The sequence below is a fragment of the Manis javanica genome, chromosome 10 (assembly GCF_040802235.1).
Source record: "Manis javanica isolate MJ-LG chromosome 10, MJ_LKY, whole genome shotgun sequence".
Classification (NCBI taxonomy): Eukaryota; Metazoa; Chordata; class Mammalia; order Pholidota; family Manidae; genus Manis; species Manis javanica.
Genome location: NC_133165.1, coordinates 99,560,442 through 99,580,772, shown reverse-complemented (window position 1 = coordinate 99,580,772; position 20,331 = coordinate 99,560,442). Strand labels below are relative to the sequence as shown.

General features: G+C 33.3%; 1 protein-coding gene across 2 annotated transcripts; it reads right to left on the bottom strand.

The window, feature by feature from the left end:
* Nucleotides 1-1,366: 1,366 nt before the first annotated feature.
* On the bottom strand, nucleotides 1,367-19,201 carry ACTR6 (actin related protein 6). 2 transcript variants are annotated; one of them, XM_017675522.3, is made up of 11 exons: nucleotides 19,057-19,201; nucleotides 17,907-18,024; nucleotides 17,043-17,111; nucleotides 16,007-16,130; nucleotides 14,719-14,854; nucleotides 14,571-14,627; nucleotides 12,116-12,214; nucleotides 11,942-12,020; nucleotides 6,256-6,427; nucleotides 4,643-4,781; nucleotides 1,367-1,991 (listed from the first exon to the last, which is right to left on the bottom strand). In XM_017675522.3, the coding sequence occupies exons 1-11, from the start codon at nucleotides 19,122-19,124 to the stop codon at nucleotides 1,862-1,864; spliced, it is 1,191 nt and encodes a 396-aa protein (XP_017531011.3). In that variant the 5' UTR covers nucleotides 19,125-19,201; the 3' UTR covers nucleotides 1,367-1,861. The 2 variants fall into 2 exon arrangements, with proteins under 2 accessions (XP_017531011.3, XP_017531012.3); XM_017675523.3 differs by having other exon boundaries at nucleotides 4,643-4,721.
* Between the last annotated feature and the right edge of the window lie 1,130 nt (nucleotides 19,202-20,331).

The window sequence follows — 20,331 nt, the reverse complement described above, 5'->3', positions numbered from 1 at the left end:
AGGCACACAAAAATGCTCAATCATTATGTAAGTTGATCACAGGATGGTAGTATAGTATGGAGGATATCGCCAGTGATTCTGTAACATCTTTCTATGTTTACAGATGGTAACTGCACTAGTTGGGGTGAGGATTTAATAATGTGGGTGCTTGCTGAACCACTGTATTGTATACTTGAAACTAATATAAGATTGAATATCACCTACCTATACTTCAGTTAAAAAGAAGCACTATGAGATCTACACTATATACAGAAATTACAGTTTACTGTAGTAATAATGTAGTAAACAGCATAACAGGAGAGCTCAAGGCTTGTATTTGTTTTAGAAATGCAGCTTTCAGGAATGCCCCAGTTCCTCACAGGAAAAACACCTAGTAGGTGATGATAGTATTCTGCCATCTCCAAGATGAGGTATTGAAAAGTCAAGGAAAGCCCTTTAAGATGGGGACTCACTTTCACACCTCCAAATACATCGTACTGAAATTGCAGCACAGTTAAATAGTATGGCTGCAAAAACTTCATATGCTGCCATCACCTTGCTACACTGTCCACAGATTATATGCTAGTACTGGTTTCACACAAACACAACTCAATTTGTGATTCTATAATGGTAATCAGCCTAGGTCTGGGAAGGACTGACCAAGTGCTAACCCAGTATACTCCATATAGATTTTAGTGGACAGCTCTTTCACCCTGCATAGCAGCTGTTTCTTCATTTTCCTTTGCAAAATGCCCTTTGTTTACTCTAGGCTACTTTAGGACTGTCAAAAAGTCCCTGAAGCCATGGGGTAGGTGCATGATCCTAACTAGGGTAAAGAGACTGGTAGGAATTTGATTCATGAGCACAATGACATACGATAGAAAATACAGAATGTGAGATATTTTGATGACAGGGCTCAATAAGGATAATCCCTTGGTACCTAGATTCCTGAGGTTATCCTGGTTTTTATCCTTCCGAAAAGGTCTGACTTTCTCTTAGATTTTATAAACTGTTCTTCATCCTGTTGATAAATTTTGTTTTACTTAGAACAGCCCAAATGAGTTTTTACTGTTTTCAATCAAAGAAGCCTACCTAATCCATTCATTAATGTCATTGTTGGCTGTTTCCTTAAATTGAAAAGCTGTAGCCTTTGACGATTTACTACTCTTATTGTGGGTTATATAAGAATTTTAAAAACAAAACACTAACATTTGTATCAAGATTTTTTGAACAACCCAAGTAAACTTCAAATTTCTTTTCATCCTAAAAAACACTAGAATATTTCTGTGAGTGAAATAATACATTTTTGTTACCAATAATGACAAAAAAAACTAAATGTGGCTTTAGTCTTCATCTTTTCACTTACTCGTAGTAAAAAATAAACACATTTAAGAGTAGTCTTTCCAACTTTACTATGTATAAATAAAAATGACAATTTAAAGAAATTAAACACTTGGTTCTAAAAGAGAGAAAACAGCAGCCAGAAAAAACTTTGGCCAATTCTGAGTCATAGTCACACAAAACTACCCTCCAAGGAAAAATTATTAGTGAGACAGTTAAGTTTGTGCTTTTAGACATGAAGAATTACATTAAAAATGCATTCACTCTTTTGTCTTCTAGTGAAAAATAATCTACTCTATGAAAGAGTATTAGCATTGTTATAGTAGTCTAGTTCCTAAATGAAAGTATGGGTTAAGTTACAGTTTACTATAATAATCTAGCTAGGAAACCTTTGAAAATTAGCCATGGATCAATGTATTTACATAAATTCAATACTTTATCTTAGGACAAAAGGTAACACAGGTCCTAATCTTCTTAAAAAGAACTATGAAATTAAACCTTTTAGTCACAATCAGTTAAAACTTTCCTTCATAAAGATTTCTTAAATATCAAATTTCTCTTCACAGATGCTATGTCCATTTTCTTCATAATCTTCTCTTGTTACTACCATATCTTCAAAATCATCATTCTCTGATATCAATTTTCCACCTTCCCAGGCATAAGTAATCGGGCTGAAATAAATGAAACCAGATAATTTTACAGAACTGCAATAGAAAAACATTAGTAACTAAAATGTGGCAATCTCTACCTAACTTGATTTAACAGAAAATTATTTCAAGTGCAAAAATAAGCATATGAGTAAAGCAAACACATTTTTATCTGCCCATGCCCTGAATTTATGGACCCTCTACATCTAATAAAAAATAAGAATACAAGCAAAAGATCAAAAACACATAAAAGGAAAAACACTACCATAACAGTCTAAATTATGTATGTGACAAAGATATGTCATCTCATTAATTTGGATAGCCACCCATGAAATAGCTATTATAACTCCCATTTCATAGATTTGTAAAATGAGGCTCAGAGAGGTTAAGTGGAACTTGGATTTAGCCCAGAACTGTTTTCACACAGTCTGCATGTTTGTTGCTATACTTTGTTGCCTCAAAATTAAAACATAGTGAATGATAAACAGTTACATGGTTGGACACAGTAAGTAAAATTAGAGTACACAGAATACATAGAGTACATAGAAAACAATGAATGACAGTTACATGGTTGGACATAGACAATAAATAAAATTAAGAGCACATAAAACATTTAGTTTGGTTTTATCTACAACCAAGGTTATACAAAGTAATAAAGTATATATTTTATACTTTGTTATGACAATTCTATTTCTATGTTCCTATCCTCTAATTCAGTTTCAAATCTGAAAAATGATAAAGTTATTGTTCCTTATTGTATTTACTGTATTTCCTAACCTTAAAAAAATATATGCAGATTTGCAATGAAGATCTGACTAATTAAAGAATAAAATCTATTTCTGTGGATCCCGTGGCCTAAATACGTGCATGACTTGCATTCAAAATGCAGGATAAAAATCCAGTATGCTTCAAAAACAGAAGGAACAAAATAGCAATAGACTCATGGACACTGAGAAGAGGCTAGTGGTTACCAAGGGGGAGGGAGGGATTGGGGCGGGAGTGGGGAGGGAGAGTGAAGGGGAAAAGGGGGCATAATAATTTGCAATCACAATGTAAGTTGGTCACAAGGACAGTAGTACAGCATGGAGAATACAGTTAGTGATTCTGTAACATCTTACTATGTTGATAGATAGTAACCCCACTAGAGGGGGTAAGGATTTAATAATATGGGTAACTGTTGATCCACTGCCTTATATACTTATATATCTGAAACCAACCTAAGATTGTATATCAATGATACGTTAAAAAAAAAATCCAGCATGCTTCATACTCTAAAAGAGTATATGAACATTAATGCTGATAAAAATCATTCCAATATCTAACAGTTGTTTATTTTTATCTGTTGGAAAATTAAGTGATCAGATGAGGGCCTTTAATTAACTACAACTGATTTTGAAAAGTTCTACTTTCACTTTAAAACAAAACTCTCAAATTAAGAGTCAGGGATACAGGGTCTTGTTTGCACCTCTGCCACTTATGATTGCAGTGGAGGTAGAGGGTGTTATTTAGATATATTTGGTAAGAGCATCTAACTCTAGATACATAGAACTGAGTTTAGTCTGGTCACTGCTATTAACTTGCTATAAAGTCTTTGCCAAGTCATGAGCTCTTGTTTCTTTATTTACAAAGTAAGAATATTAAACAGGATCATCTATAACCCTTTGTTACAGCTCTAAAATGCTATCTTAATTTTTTTTTTACTATAGTGGGAATGAAGACATCTGCTTTTTTCATAAAACAGGATAGGGAATAGTGTTGAATTAAAAATATAGTTAAATGTAAGTTTATTTAAAATACAAGTGTTCCCCAGCTTTCTAAAGTTTACATTATGTCACTTTGCTTTATGAAAAAGTGACACTGGTACCTATTTTCATTAACTGAAAAAAACTGAAGAGGACTTTTGCTTTTATGAAAAAAAGTGAAGAGTGAAAATAGCATTCAATGCCTGTTTTACAGTGAGCCATTACAGAGACAGCACGCATCCCAAGTAGCAAGGGTAGTCCACTAAGCTCTTTCCCTGCAAACTACACTCAGCATCTCAGCATTAAGCTGCCATAGCTCCGAACTGTGTCTGTGAGCTGCTGGGCATTATCTTGACTTATTTTTTTGGGTCTGGGAGCACTAAAAAATGTTTCCATATTAATTAATGCTAATTGATTCTTCATTTTACTCCATTTCAGCTTACAAAAAGTTTCACAGGAACATTCTTTCAGATAGGAAACCTGTATTTAAAATTAGTTTAAAACATTCCAAAACAATATATATATAAACTGACATATCTTAGTGGTTTAATTTTAAAATTTCTATTCTTGATAGAAACTGTCAAGAAATGATACATCTCATATTAATCAGAAATTATAACCTCTTTGCTTTTGCCTGTAAAAATTTCTTAGGAACGAGGACTGACTGACTGTTTTTTGATGTGATCTTATGTTAATGAGCACCCATTATATACCAACTGTTAATGGCTGGCACTTTACATACTTCATCCCACTTAGTCCACTGAAATGTGAGGTTTATCATTTAGAGAAATTCTTGAGAAAAGGAAAATGAAAATCCCCAAGGTGAAAGAAATCTGCTAATGTGGTAGAACCAGGCTTTAAACTCGTCTGCCTATATACTGCTTTATCTACAAAATGACTTCCTGTTTTGTTTCTGTATCAGCCAACACTTACTTTTCAGGCAGCACAACAGAAACATCGTAGTCTGTTGGAGTGAGACATCGAACTTCTGAGTAAACCCGATCTCTAAATCCTGGAAAAAGGGAATTTCCTCCTGTCAAAACAATGTTCTTAAAAAAATGTGGCTGCATTTCTTTAAGAAAAAAAAAAGAGAAAAGGAAGAAAACAGGCATTAGAAAATTTGTTTCTCTCTCCGGAAGAGGGGGATGAAGATTTAGTTAAGATCAATTAGATTACAATTACTGGCTGGGAAACCATATAATTTTTTATAACCATTTAAATTATAATTTATAACTTCTAAGATTTTATAATGAGATTATGGTTTACACAAATAGAAACATTAAACAGTGAAATATGACTTCATAGATCTTTAAATTTCTTTTAAAGGCTAATAGGTAAAAGAGCTGAACTAATGGCCTCTTATTATGTACACGTTTATTATATACCCATTTATACTCATTTATACATAAATGAGTAACATTCTAGTAGCAGACATTTGATAATTATATTTGTTATTCCCTAAAATGGAGGGGGTCTTTCTACAGGCTGAGATAGTGAGCTACTTTAAGGCTGAAAAGGAAGTCATGACATTTTAACTTGGGAGCCCAAATTTCCATGTTATGTCACTGAGACAGACATACTTATTGTACAATACTTACATCTGATAGTAAAAATTACTTATAATCTATACTAATATTTAAAGGATCTAATGTTCTACACTCATTAAAGTTATATGATATATAAAGTTATATGTTTAAGTGCCATATGGTTAGCCAGTATTAAAAGCCTATTAAGCATCACTGGGAAATCTGTCAGAATTAATAGGTACTGGCCATCCCACCTAATGCTTCTGTTCAGAGTTCGTCATATTGACAACCGAGTCTCATGGCATAAGTAATGAAGTACAAAATGTTGTATACATTATGACTGTAACTATATAAAATACAAAATTGAGATTAATATGAAATAAAATGAAAATATTTGTAAAATAATTATATTAAGGTAATGAATGGTATTGTGTGACTTTCTTTTTTATTATTTTTTTTAAATGGGAGGAAAAGGACATTGTATGTTTCTCCAATGCCTAGACTGTTCCTTATGAAGTAGGAAGACACAGTCCAGATATAAAAAGCACTCTAAAACCATATAAAATTTAGTTTAATTATGCTTCAGGAAAGCCCAGTCATCACTGCGAGCATCATACATCAACTTCATTAAAATAAACTTCCTGTATATTAGTCCAAATAGAACAAACCAGTCTCAAGAGCTAAAACCCATCAAATTATTAAATTATAAATTGCTATTCTGTGCAAATTGGGTGAAATTAAAACTTTTCTTAAATGGAGATGGCTATTTAATACTCATGGAGATGAATTTCTTATAGTTTAAATTGACCATATGGCTTTCCCTATATCAAATTTATAATCTAGGACCAATAAAGTAAGAATTATTCAAGTTCATTATGGGATATGGACATCTCTGCAAATAAAACATACTTGCTGCTTACCTCAAATTATTTAGAAAGAACAGATGACTTCTCTGGAATTCACAGAGCTTATGATTTAAAAAAAGATACATCATTACTTCTCAATACTGTATTTATATACCTTCAGGTAGGTTCTGAATTGAATAGACAATAGCTTCTGGGATACCCATTTCTTGAATGCCTATATCAGAAGGATTAAAGAGTATTTCTGGAACAGCAAATCTCTCATTAGCCAGGCGCAGAATTTGTTCCCCAGACTTATATTTTCCACTTAACACCATCTCTTCCCTTGGCTTAAAGAAAAATAAGATAAAAAGTTCAAGTTATATTATCTTACATGTTAGACATTAGATAACATTTAGTAATATGTAACACTAACATATTAACCATGTTTTGGAATTTTCAGGATACCCCAAAGTTAGAAACATGTGGCCTTCTTGCCTGTTGCCTTAATCACACAAATAAATAATTGCTGACTCTAATATAGCTATTCCCCCAAAGATGATCTGTCTTTATTCCACACATTTTAAAACAGAAAGAAAAGGAGAACAGAGGAGAGGGAACTTCCTTATTTATCTATAATCACAGATGATTTCAGTTTCTAGAGAACAAAGACATATTGTAAATAAAAAAACTTTTACTATAACACGTTTCTACCACCATCTACTTTCACTCCCCTATTTTATTTTATTTGTTTATTTTTTTTATTTCAGCAGTTTTATTTGGGGGGGGCTCCAAAGTACTGACACCGAGATAGTACCTATAAAACTTATACTAGCTTAGAAGGTAGATTTTTTTTTTTGAGAGGGCATCTCTCATATTTATTGATCATATGGTTGTTAACAACAATAAAATTCTGTATAGGGAACTCAATGCACAATCATTAATCAACCCCAAGCCTAATTCTCAACAGTCTCCAATCTTCTGAAGCATAACGAACAAGTTTTTACATGGTGAACAAGTTCTTACACAGTGAATAAGTTCTTACATGGTGAACAGTGTAAGGGCGGTCATCATAGAAACTTTTGGTTTTGATCACGCATCATGAACTATAAACAATCAGGTCAATTATGATTATTCGTTTGATTTTTATACTTGATTTATATATGAATCCCACATTTCTCCCTTATTATTATTATTATTATTTTGTTTTTAATAAAATGCTGAAGTGGTAGGTAGATGCAAGATAAAGGTAGAAAACATAGTTTAGTGCTGTAAGAGGGCAAATGCAGATGATCAGGTGTGTGCCTATAGACTAAGTATTAATCCAAGCTAGACAAGGGCAACAAAACATCCACGGATGCAGAAGATTTCTCTCAAAGCAGGGGGGGTGAGGTTCTAAGCCTTACCTCTGTTGATCCCCAATTTCTCACCTGATGGCCCCCCTGCGACTGTGCCTGTTTTAGGTTGTTCCTCCCTTGTCACTCCCCTATTTTAAATGTTTATTAGACACTGTGGCTCTATCAGGATTTCCCCTTTCCCTTGTGCAAAAAGCCTACACCTTTAAATTTCTTTATTATTTATTCAATCCCTATTCAAAAACCAGTTTCCAAATGATTTAAAACAATACATAGACTTCATCACTGAAATTCTGTTATTATCTGTTAACCCGCCCATTCTGTGAGCTGTGTTCATGAAGAGGTCAGAAAAAATAATCTTCAATAATTCCACATCATTAAAATAATGGCCCCTCTCAATTTTACTAAAAATCCTCAACTCTTTCAGATTCAAGACATTCGTTTCAGTTGACTTAAATATGCAGTTTTCATACCATTACAGAGTATATCCCAACCCTTTGTATAAGTATAAAAGTATAATATATGAAAAGAAATATTAATCATTTATTTTTAAAGAGTAATATATATGTCAAATATTACAGATTCCTTAATATTATCAGTCATCTACTTTCTGTTCGTATTTCAGCTTCCTCAGAGAGGCTTTTTTCTGAAATAAAAGGTCCCTCCATTATTCTCTGCTATCACTCTATCTTATCCCTTTTGATCTATATTGTTCACCATTGTTCATTATCCACTACCTAGCATAGCATACTACCCAGTATACAACAAATATTCAATAAATTCTTGAGTAATGGAATGTAAGCCAATAATGGGCTATTCATTATATTAGACATATTACATACATTACCTCATTTGAACTCTTACATAACCTGTAAGGTAGGCATAATGATGTAACTGGGCTTGTCAAGGTTACATGACTTGCCTGAGATCGTTAGTCTAATAATCAAAAGTACATGCAACATACTCCTTCTACTACATTGCCTCTCTTACCTGGATATGAATGACTCTAATTCCTATCATTTGGAAATTCCATGCTCAAAACATTATTTTTAAATGAAAATATTCAAAAATCACACAATATTCACAATGCTCTAGGAAGAACAAGGAAAACTACTTTTAACTCAATTAAGCTATTACAGCACCAAAGACAGTATTACTCCTCCACAAAATATTCTTCCTTCTCAGGCAGAATGAAAATATTTCCTACAAATTCATTTAAAAATTATACTGGCATCAGTTTAAAGGATGTAACTCATTAAAGTAGCCTGAGACAGATGCAAACTTGGGAGAATTTCAACTGACAAAACATTAGAGATTATCTATAGTCTATAACCCTGATTTTACACAAGAGGATCACGTGACTTTCCCAGGATCAAATACCTAACCCTAACTAAGGCAAAGAGCCAGAACTAGATATTCTTGTTAAATGCTAGCTGTAAAGCCATTAAATGTTACTATGTAATGTGGAATTACAAGTAGTTTCTGTTTTTAAAAGTACAACTCCAAAAACATTGTTTGACACAGACAAAAAATGAAGAAATTTATTATAAAGGCTGCTGGGAGTTGCTATTTTAATCATAGCCATGATTACTGCAAAGCCCTCATAAATTTCATTCTGGTACCATGAAAAAAATGGTCAGTTTAAATTACAATGGCTGTGCAGCAAGTGGTACTACAATAATTATTTATGAGGGCTATTTTCTTGATGTAGGTCAGGCAAGCATGTTACACTTTAGCAGGCATCTTCTTTCTGATGAGATAAAACTTGAATTTCTATCAATTGTAATCAACAATGATATTACAGACCTTGTTATTGTTACTGTCTTCAGTACTAAAAAAATCAAGGTTGTAACTTTTTCCCAAGTGCTTAAAAAATATTCTTGAATAATCTATCAAAGTCCAAGTTCTAACAACATGCTAAGTATAGGGCTCTGAAATAAATAACTTTTTTCATTTTATGTAGTTTTTTTTCTAATTTCATATATATCAGCTCTTATCAAAGTTATTGCATATCAAGCAACAAAGAAAACAAGTTAGTCAATTAGTAAATTCAAAATAATACATTGTAGGATACATCCTAACATGTACTAAACAAGCTCTTTCTAAATCTTAAAAAATATTAAGCTATACACATGATTTAACATGTATTTTGAATAAAGTATAAATTTTAACACTAATTGACAAAGTAAAGATTAAACCATTATTCTGGAAATAAATAGTCAATGGTAACATTCCATAATTTGGCAAAAGTCCAGTCCAACCCACTCTGTCCACTTAATTGATACTAAAGTACACAAGTAACAGGGAGTCTATACTAAGTTAATGAAGCACAGTCCATAACTATCCATGAGCAGATAGTGTTACCAAGGTCAAATGCCAGCAAAAGAGCTGTAGACAATACAATGTAGTTTCTGCCTTTTTTCTCCAAAGATGATCAGTTAAACAATGGTTGACTGGGAGAATAACCACACCTCTGCTCATGCTCACTGAGCAAAGTGCAGGTTTCAGAAAACAAGGCTTATGATTTGGTGAGAAGGAAACTAGCAGTGTTTAGCAGATAATGTCCAATAAACTGATAGGTTGTCATTTGCAGGGTAGGAGAGAACTATGATTTAAAAAAAAAAAAAAACCAAGATTTCCAAACCTAGTTGACAGTCCATCTGAAAAGTATTTTTTCTTTAAGATTAAGTTTCCAAACTTAAGCATTTCTAGGGACAGGAACTGAGAACCTGCACACAAAATGTTTTTCAAGTGCCCCAGGTGATTCCAATGATTAGTCAGGTTTGCAAAAATTGGGAATCATGGAGACTTTCCTCAGGTTCCATCCCTGTAGACATACATATTATTTTATCTCCATTAACTCTGTACAGTGTGCCATGAATTCTTCATAAGGAACTTTATATCACTTAAGTGTTTTAATCAGCTACATGAGGATGGTCTGTCTATATTAGGAATAGTTATCCTTGGCTGGTGAGGAAAAAAGTACACCATCCATATCCGAAGCAGGACCTGGGCTTCCAACTTTTCTCCCCAGTTCATGTCTAGACAACCTGATACCATTTTCAATTCCCATGTGTGAAAGCCAGCCTAGGTTCTTCCACAAGGGTCTAAGGACATTAAAGGGTGATTTCAATTTTATAAGGCTCTGGGTATACTATCTGGTTATGAATACTGATGGACTGTGCCTCATTAACTGAATTCTCAATTCTAATTTGGATTTGACCTCAATAATTTGGCCAAAAAAAATTGTATATAAAGACTAGCAGTTACTAAAGGGGAAGGGTGGGTAGAGAGGGAAGGAGAAGAGGATTGAGGGGTATTATGAATAGTACACATGGTGTGGGGAGGAGTCATGGGGAAGACAGTGTAGCACAGAGCCGACAAGTAGTGAGACTCTGTGGCATCTTACTACACTGATGGACAGTGACTACAATGGGGTATGGGGGAGACTTGATATGGGTGAATGTAGTAACCACATTGTTTTTCATGTGAAACCTTCATAGGAGTGTATATCAATGATACCTTAATAAAAAAAATTATATAAAACCCATGTATCCATCTACCAGTTTAATGCAACTTTACAGATAAGTTAACACTCCCCATGTAAATTTGGTGTTATCATTCACATAGTTTTATACTTTTCTTTCATATGCTCATGTATTCCTAAACAAATTATTATTCCATACAGCCTGAAACTATATATATCCTTCTAAAACTTTAGGTATCATTGTATTAGATGTTTAACACAGATGTTTCTGAGATTTATCCATGATAATCGTGAAGCTCTACTTCATTTTCATTACTACTTATTTTAGTAATATGAGTATGTCAAAATTTATTTGTTCTTCTTCCATTACTGGATATTTAGGTGTTTTCCAATTTTTCACTCCTGTAAAATACACTGCAATGAATGACACCATGTTTACTTGTGCAAATATGCTTACATTTCTGACTAGATTTTTAACTTCCCAGCAGTGCTCATCAGGCCAGTAACTAGAAGGGCAAACTTCACATTTACCCAAGCACAGAACTGATAGTTCATCTGAGCTGATAAAAAGGAAGGAGAAATTATTTTAACATCCATGATAAACTTCTCAACACTTTGGAAGTGCACCGGATTTTGCCCTACTACTATCTGATCATATCAGATAAAACATGAGTAAATTTCAGGTCAACTATGTCAATAATTTTCACAACAGGCAAATAAGCATTCCAACTGGATTTAAACTTATTCTTAAGTAAACCAAAAAGCATTAGCCATAATAGAGGTTAGCCATTTATCTCCAGGTTTGTCTCAAGTGCTATCATTAGGGTGATACCACTGACTGATGGTTCTTCTAAATAACTTCAGTGAGGTATTTTGTAATCATTCATACACTTGTGCCTGGAGAAATGGCCACCACGATGGCAGCTGTCAACAACTGTACGACTGCACCAATCCCAGCTGGGTGCTTTTCAAATCTGACTGAAGGGGTCACTTAAATGTCACTGAGGGTTTTTTTTAATTACCTTACAAAAGCCCTTTTTAATTGTACTGAAGTCAGGCAAAACATAGTCTATCATTACTGTATTTTCTTCTCCTTTCAATCTGGAAAACACAATAGAGACTTATGAAATATTTTAACTATGTGCAACATTACCCAAGAATCAACTTTCTGATTCTTAGATTACCATTAGACATACTTTGCAATGTCCATGTCTCTATAAAAATCCTGGGACACATAGCATACATCTTCTTTTACTTGATTTATCACGTGTGTTTCATCCATAACATGTAGCTGCCTAAACAGAAAAATTATAAAATTTGAAATAGAAAATTTTTGAATATAACTTAAAGTTATCATTTAAAATCTCTTTTCTAGAATTAAATTTTTGAGGAACTGATTATTTCAATATTAAATATTAACTTCTTGAATGTGGAAGATATTTTTAACTTTATGTAATACATTTCCACTATCTTATTTAATCTTCACATTACCTCTCTGAGGGCAAAGTCTACTTTGCAGAAGGAAACTGAAAACAGAGGTTTTAACTGGTAAGGTTTACCCAATGAAAGAGCAAACATTTTCCCTCAACGACTCTGAATAGAATCTTATTAAAATGCCTCAACTTTTTGCCCTTTCTTTTTCAATTATAGGAGCATTATGAGTCAGCATACAGTGCCTGCATATAGTAGATGCTTAATAAATATTTGATGAGTGAATCAAAGAAAACAAAGGCTTAATGCAGAAAATAAAGGTTTTTAAAAAAATGTGAGATTTCCTTTTAATATTTTTCTCTGCACATAGCTCATTTACACTACGTTTACCTTTTATGTTTTAAACTTAACATTATTGTATGAACATTTTCTTATGCTATTATCCTTTAAAATGAATTTTTTTTTTTACTGCCTTAAAATATTCAATCAGAGGGATTGATTAAAATGTGTTTATCAATGTTCCTAATGTTGAAAAGTTTAGATTAGGGAGGAAAGATACTAGTGTTATTATCATGGACTTTGGAACAAGAGACTTAGGTTTAATCACAACTTAGCAACCAAGTTACTTCTTTGGGACTCAATCTTCTCAACTCTAAAAAGATAATTAAGATAACTGACTTAACACAGTAATGAGAGGTAAACAATTGTAATCATACCTGTGAAGTGTTTAGCATAGTCCCTATATTCAATAAATAAAAATCATTATTATTGTTTCTGTCTTTTTGCTTTCCTTATGACAAACATCATAACACACCACATTTTTACCTTCTCCAAGACACTATTTACCAGAGAACAAAACATAGTAATTAAGCTATGACAATTCTAGGGTACTAATGATTGCAAGATTCACCTCAATTTCAGAGGTTAAAGGTGAAAAAGCACAATTCAGAATCAATGAAATTTGTATATATATATATTTAGGTAGCACAAAGGAGCTCCTTTGGAGTGATGAACTAGTTCTATATATTGATTATGGTGGTATTTACATGAATGTATGCATAGGATAAAGTCACACAGAATGACACACATGAATACATGCAAAAAATGGTGAAAATCTAGTATGACCTCTAGTCTGGTTAACAATAATGCACTAGTGTCAATGTCAACATTTTGATATGGTACTAATTACATAAGACAGCACTAGGGGTACACGGAGCTCTATGTACTATTCTTCAAACTTCCTGACTCTATAATTATTTCAAAATAGAAAGTTTTTAAAAAATATATGAAAGCTGGGTGGGATGAGGGCTAGGGAGTGATGGCTAAGGGGAGTCGGTTTCTTTTTTGGGTTAACAGAAATATTCTAAAAATGTTCTAATATACTAAAAACCACTGGAACTGTACATTTTAAATGGGTAAATTGTATGTATATGAACTGTATCTCAATACAGCTGTTAAAAAAAGTAATGGCACACCTGACAGAATAAAGAAGCAAATGGAGGGAGGAGAGATAGAAAGAAATGTAGGTTCACTTATTTTCTGGTATAACACAGAGAGGAGGTAAGAGATGCTACAGTATACTACCTATATTCATACATACATAGTTATCATACATAGGTAACATAGCAAGAATTGAAATTTAAGAATTCTAGTACATTTCTAAGCAAAATAAAATAAAAAATAATAGCATAAATAAAATTCAGGAAGAGAAGAGTTGCGAGGTGGCTAATTACACATATTCCTCATCTTTAACAGTGGACAATCAACTAAGATTAGCTAATCCAGAAACAGAACTATTAATATATTATTAAAGCTTATAGAGATTAAAATAATTAAAGGTAAGTATAGTTCAAATATTACACTTTCTGTGGAGTGGAGCTGACATGAGAGAGGGAAAGGAGAGGGAAAGATTTATTTTCTTTTCAGATCTTTAAATACATTTTTATTTTGCTTTACAATGTATGTGTACAATATTTACAATTTTAAAATGTTATTGATGTATTAAACTTCCTAGAACTTACCAATTTCTATTTGCTGGACATTAACCATTTTATATGCTAGAGAACTTTTAATCTGATATCATCAGTAGTTATATATGTGATAATGTTTCTAAAGTAGTAATATAGAATTGCCACCTGAATTACAACTGAAGTTAAGAACTAGTTTAAAAATTTCATCTTCAGCACCCCATCCTCTCAAAGAATCAAAACTAAAGATTACCTGTAGGATATGATCTCCTTTAGATGATTGGTTAGAAGTTTTCCTCCCACATTTATCCTAAAAAGGGAGAATTCAAATCTGTCAGTTTATCACACATTTCATTCAGTTTTATCCTAGGAAATAAAATTAAAATTAAAATGCAACTCACCGAATAATTGCTTCTTTTTTCTTTTTACTTCTACAATAAGGAACTATATGTGTAAAGGAATATCCACTATCTACAATGATACAGCATAATTCGGAAGGGTTATCTCGGAAATACCTATGTGCACTGAGAGCCCCAGCTATTAAAAAAAAACAAAACATTAGAAAAACACATTAAGTAAAAGTACAATGAATTGAAAGCAATAAAGAAAGGTAGAAAACTAAGGCAAGCACAAAGAAACTTCATAAGAAATATGTTCATTTAAAATAATATTTGCAATTCTGTCACAAACTCTTTGCAGTGTTTAAACTTTAAAACATCACAATTTTGTGGTAAATATGAGAAAAACTGTGAACAATTTTCAAAAGTAACATTCATTTCATAGCTTATAAAAATTAATCTAATAGTAGATAATTTTACTAAGCATTTATTACACACACACAGTACTATTCTAAACTATTTATGAGTGTGTGTTTTAATCCTCATAATAATTGCATTTTACAGATGAAGAAAATGATGCACGGAGAAGTTAAAATAACGTGCCTTAAGTCACCATTAGAAAGTAATAGAGCCAGGACTCAAACCTAGGCAGTATGTCTAGAATAGCCTATTTCTCTAGATCAGAACTACTGACATTTTGGGCCAGAGAATTCCTTTTTTGCGGGGATATCCTGTGCGTTATGTTTAGCAGTGTCTCTGACCTCTATCCACAGTTGCCAGTTGCACCCTCCCAGTTTTGACAACCAAAACTGTCCCCAGACACTGCCAACGTCCCCTGAGGAACAAAATTGCCCTCTGTTGAGAAAACTGTTATAGAGATTATGTTATTAACCACTATAGTATGCTGCTGCATATATAGACTTAAATTCTGCAAGCTACATGTGAATAGTTTCATTGTACAGTCATGTATTATAATTCTAGCCTCTAATAAAGTTACTTCTAGAATATATTTACAGATTTTCCACACATTGGCAGCCTAAGCTATTAACACTATTTCAGTAATAATAACAACAGTGAACACAGTGACAGAAAAGATAACTATCTGGGAAACAATAATCTTTCAGAGACTGGAAATATGTGGCTACTAGCTTTATTAGGGAGAAATATCATTGTAGTAAAAAGATAAATTGAGAGAAGTTTGACTAGAGAATTTCTAAGGGCCCATTTAGTTTTTAAATTCCATGTTTTATTTCCTTCAAATCTAATTGTCACCCAATATTCTTGGATTTTAAGTGTTTCTTTAACATACTGATATCCATATTAACATACTTTAATCAAAATCTTAACTCACCATTTACTCTTAATACTGCTTGGAACTGGTATTCCTCAAATAGAATTTCATTCATTGATTCCTGAATTGAGGTGAAGTTAAAATATGGTTCTGTGATAATAATATTAGTATCTAAAAAATCAACCTATGAGAGAGAAAAGAAATCCCAAAAGTTATAGCAGTTTGTAGTTATAATTATATAAACAGTTATTTTCATATAGAAATAAATTTATTTAATCCTCACAATAATCCTGGAGACATGTCTAATTATTATCACCATTTAATAGATGAGTAAATTGAGGCACTGAAAAGTTGAGTAAGTTACTAAAGTTCATATAATTAGTGACTGACATAGCTGGGAGTTGAACCCAGAAAGTCTGGTTATAGAATTCATGCACTATACTAAATTTTAACTCTTAATGGTAGCATTAATAAAATGGTACTGCCAAAATGTTTAAAGATAACTATGCAAAAGTTATGTATAACTACAAGCATTGGGGCTGTTGTTATTTTATTAAAAGTGAAAAAGCCAGAAGCTTTCAGGATATTTAATGTTTACACAATTCTCTCCCACATACTCTTAAGAGGCATTAAAATCTGAACACTCTCAGTATACCTAAAGTCACATTATAGACATTAAAAACACAAAATTCACACACTGGAAAAGTTGCACATTCAGATATGTAGGTAAAAATATTTACCATGAAAATAAAAATGAGACACAGAATTGGTTTAATAATAGAAATATTAATTAAAATTTTAATCTTTATTTCATATAAACTTTCTCTTCTCAACCTCAAATTCCACCCCAAAATGGAAATCTTACTCACTTGCAAAAGTTATGAATGATATAACCACATGTTGATGGTAATATCAAATCACATTATTATATATAACTGTATTACATAATACTTAGAAAAGGCTAAGCACAGTATATGAAGTGACTTAAATATACAGTAGAAACATTTAAAAATTCATAAACCTTGAAATATGTTCTAACTTTCCTTTTGAATTAGACATAGAAATAGAAATTTGAATACATACTCCATTTTGTTACCTGATACATTTCTTTTCCAAAAAGGTAATCCCAAACTTGTCTTTGAACATCCCAATTCACCAAGTAACCCTAAAAAAGTTGTGTTTTTATAAAATTATCAACAATATTTGAACTTTTAAAAATAAGATTAACATATTCTAAAACACTGATTTCTATCTCTTTACATTTGCCAGTCTACTGCTGTTTGAATTTCAAAGCCATTAAATTGGTATGTTTTTCTCCGTTTAAAAGTTCAAAAAATTACAAATACAAAAAATAACCAAAATGTCAAGGGTTCAAAAGATACACCAATATGTAAAGATGCCTCTCTATACTTATTTTCTTTAATGTGTTCATCTCATTTAGCCTTAACATGAATAAGTAAAATTTAATACCTACAATCAGTAACTAAATCATGGTCATTTATTTATTTATTTATTTATTTATTTATTTTTTTGAGAGGGCATCTCTCATATTTATTGATCAACTGGTTGTTAACAACAATAAAATTCAGTATGGGGGGGTCAATGCTCAATGTACAATCATTAATCCATCTCAACCTAATTCTCGTCAGTGTCCAATCTTCTGAAGCATAAATAACAAGTTCTTACATGGTGAACGAATTCTTACATAGTGAATAAATTTTTACATGGTGAACAGTACAAGGGCATTCATCACAGAAACTTTTGGTTTTGATCACGCATTATGAGATGGTCATTTATTTTTAACAAGACAATTGAATTTCAATTTTTGGTTTTAATAAGATCCTAAAACTTAAATTCAGAGACCTAAAAATGTTTTCATACATATAAAATCTTACACATACATTAAAAAAGTATCCTTAAATTTAGATCTATAATGCTAGAAATAACATAATTGGGTTACCTTCTGAAAAGGAAGGATGTAAAAGAGTCCAGAAGGGTCCTTTATTTCATCTATCTGGTTTGCAGTAAAAGTTTTAAGACGTGCTGTTTTTGACCTGAATTGACAGTTAGGAATAACCCTAGAAACAAAGAAACAAATTCTATAATTATTCCCTAAACACCTGGTTTCTAAAAATACATTTAATTAACCCTCACCATCGATGTCAAAACATGTCCAAAACCAGTGTTTCTCATTCTGTCTTCAAATAATAAAAATACTTTTTTTCTTTTTAAGGATTTAACATACACTAGATTCTATACTGGTTCATCTTTCTGCAGGCATCCTCCAGAAATCCTCACAGGTGGGTACTGAGTTTGCCACTGCACAGATGAAAACCGGAGCTTAGGTAAAGTTCCTGATCTCTCTGGTTTTAAACCTCTAATTTATTCCTTGGGTAATTGATACAGAATTGCTGTGTCAAAGGAAGAACAGCGATACATACTGCCAAAATTGTTTCCAGAAACTGTACCAATTTACATTCCTCTTAAAAAAAAATGGTGGAAGACGGGAAAAAAAGAAACGTTTTTTGAATGTGATAGAAGAAAAGCGTGTCTTTTAATCTCCTTATTCTTTATTAAAACATGTACTTTATGAATGCCACTGTAGTATTTCTGTTTAACTGACTCTAGTCAACTGGGGCAGCCACTGAGACTTCGAAGGCTTTAGGCACAAAGCCTTCGAAGTCTCCAGCCACTAAGACAGTAGTTTCACTTTCTGGAGTAATGGAACCCTTTGGGAATTTGATGAATGCCATAATCGTGTCCCCAAGAAAATGTATATATACACGAAATGCTGCCCAGGATTCCTAAGAGTTCAAGAACTTTTTGTTCAGACTCCACTATGAGGAATTTCTTCTCTAGAAGCCTATTTTCCGGAGCTGTTTTCAGTAACGAAACGAAACACACGTCCCACTTTGGGCCCGCAGTGTCAAAAATTAACACCCAAATCTCACATCAAAGCATCCCAAACATCCAGCTCCACCCTGACCATCCCTCTGGCTCAGGTTTTGGCCGCGCGGGGGACGTTTGCAGATGCTAATACGGCAAAATGAAGCTTAGCATGTGAAGCTACTAGGCGTGTACGCCTGTCCCTTGAGAAGGCGAACACTTACGAGACGTTTTCATGGCTGTAACCGATTTTGGCGTTGTAGGCTCCGTTATCCAGCACTAACGTTGTCATTTTAGATCGAACGGAGATCCTGTCGCTTTCTCTTCCGGATCCTTCTGCTCACGCTCTTTCCGGCACTCTATGGTTTGCATGGGCGGAGCGCAAGGGCGCTTCCGGTTTCCCTTAGCAACTGAGGACGCCGGAAGTTAGAGTGCGTTGTCGACCTCTTTGTCCGCAAGAGTCTTGCAGTGCTTCCAACCTTACCCTGTTTACGTCGTTGCCAGATTCAAGACTGGAAATTGCTTGGTGCTTCTTCGGTATCGTGTATTTGTCCTTTACTCCACAGATTGGCTCGCGCCTGTGTTTAACTCCTGTAGCGAACCAGCTTCGTGTGTGTGTGTGTGTGTGTGTGTGCGCGCGCGCGCTTGTGTTCGATAATATTGTTCAGATGACATTTCTTGAAGAATAAAATGCAAAACTATAATGACTTTTATTGAAGAATAAAGTGCAAAACCATTCACAGCATGGAATTGGATATGAGGCCTCTTCAGCCTCATTCCCCACCTCTGCCCATCTGACTATAGGATTCAACCACCCTGAATTACAAATACGCTGTTTCCATCAATCGCCTTTTTTACTCGAATTCACACTATTCTCTGCCTACTTTTTCTCCAGAACAGAATTCTGTGCCTTTCTCGACATCTAACACATTCTCTCTCTCTCTCCATTCCCTTGAAATTAGGTGCTCCTCCTATGTTCCTGTAATTCCCTGGGCTAACTCCTATAAATCATAATAGTAAGGAGAATGAATTTTGGATTGGAACCCAGACTCTGCCATAAAATGGCTGTGTAGCCTTAGGCGATGAAGATAATAACCGTTAAATCTTACACAGAACTTAAATGCATGTGGGTAAACTGTTCTAAGCGCTTTACATATATTAACCAATTTAATCTATATAATTTAAAAAGTAGGTACTATTATTGAAATCAAAGAGCTGGTGGTTAATCTCTGGACTCTGCAAACTCCTGGGTCAAATCCTGTCGCTGCCACTAGATGGCTTGGACGACTTGCTTAACCTCTAGCCTTAGTTTCCTCGTCTGTAAAATGTAGTAATATTAAAAGAGCCCCTTGCAGAATTGTTTTATGAAGAGTAAGTGATAAAAGTCAAGCACCTGGTAGTAGTAATTATAATCGTCGTCATCACCCTCCTATCATGATCATTCTCTGCTAACTTGCATAGACGGCAAACTTCTTCCAGTCAGGCACTCTATTCTATTG

Excerpts from the sequence above, each read along its gene's own strand:
- ACTR6 (XM_017675522.3), bottom strand. The coding sequence starts at position 19,124 with ATGACAACGTTAGTGCTGGATAACGGAGCCTACAACGCCAAAATCGGT. Across the intron at positions 12,215-14,570 it reads AAGGAGATCATATCCTACAG|GCAGCTACATGTTATGGATG; the intron begins GTAATCTTTAGT and ends TTTTCTGTTTAG. Across the intron at positions 6,428-11,941 it reads TTAAAAAGGGCTTTTGTAAG|CCAAGGGAAGAGATGGTGTT; the intron begins GTAATTAAAAAA and ends TTTTTCTTTAAG.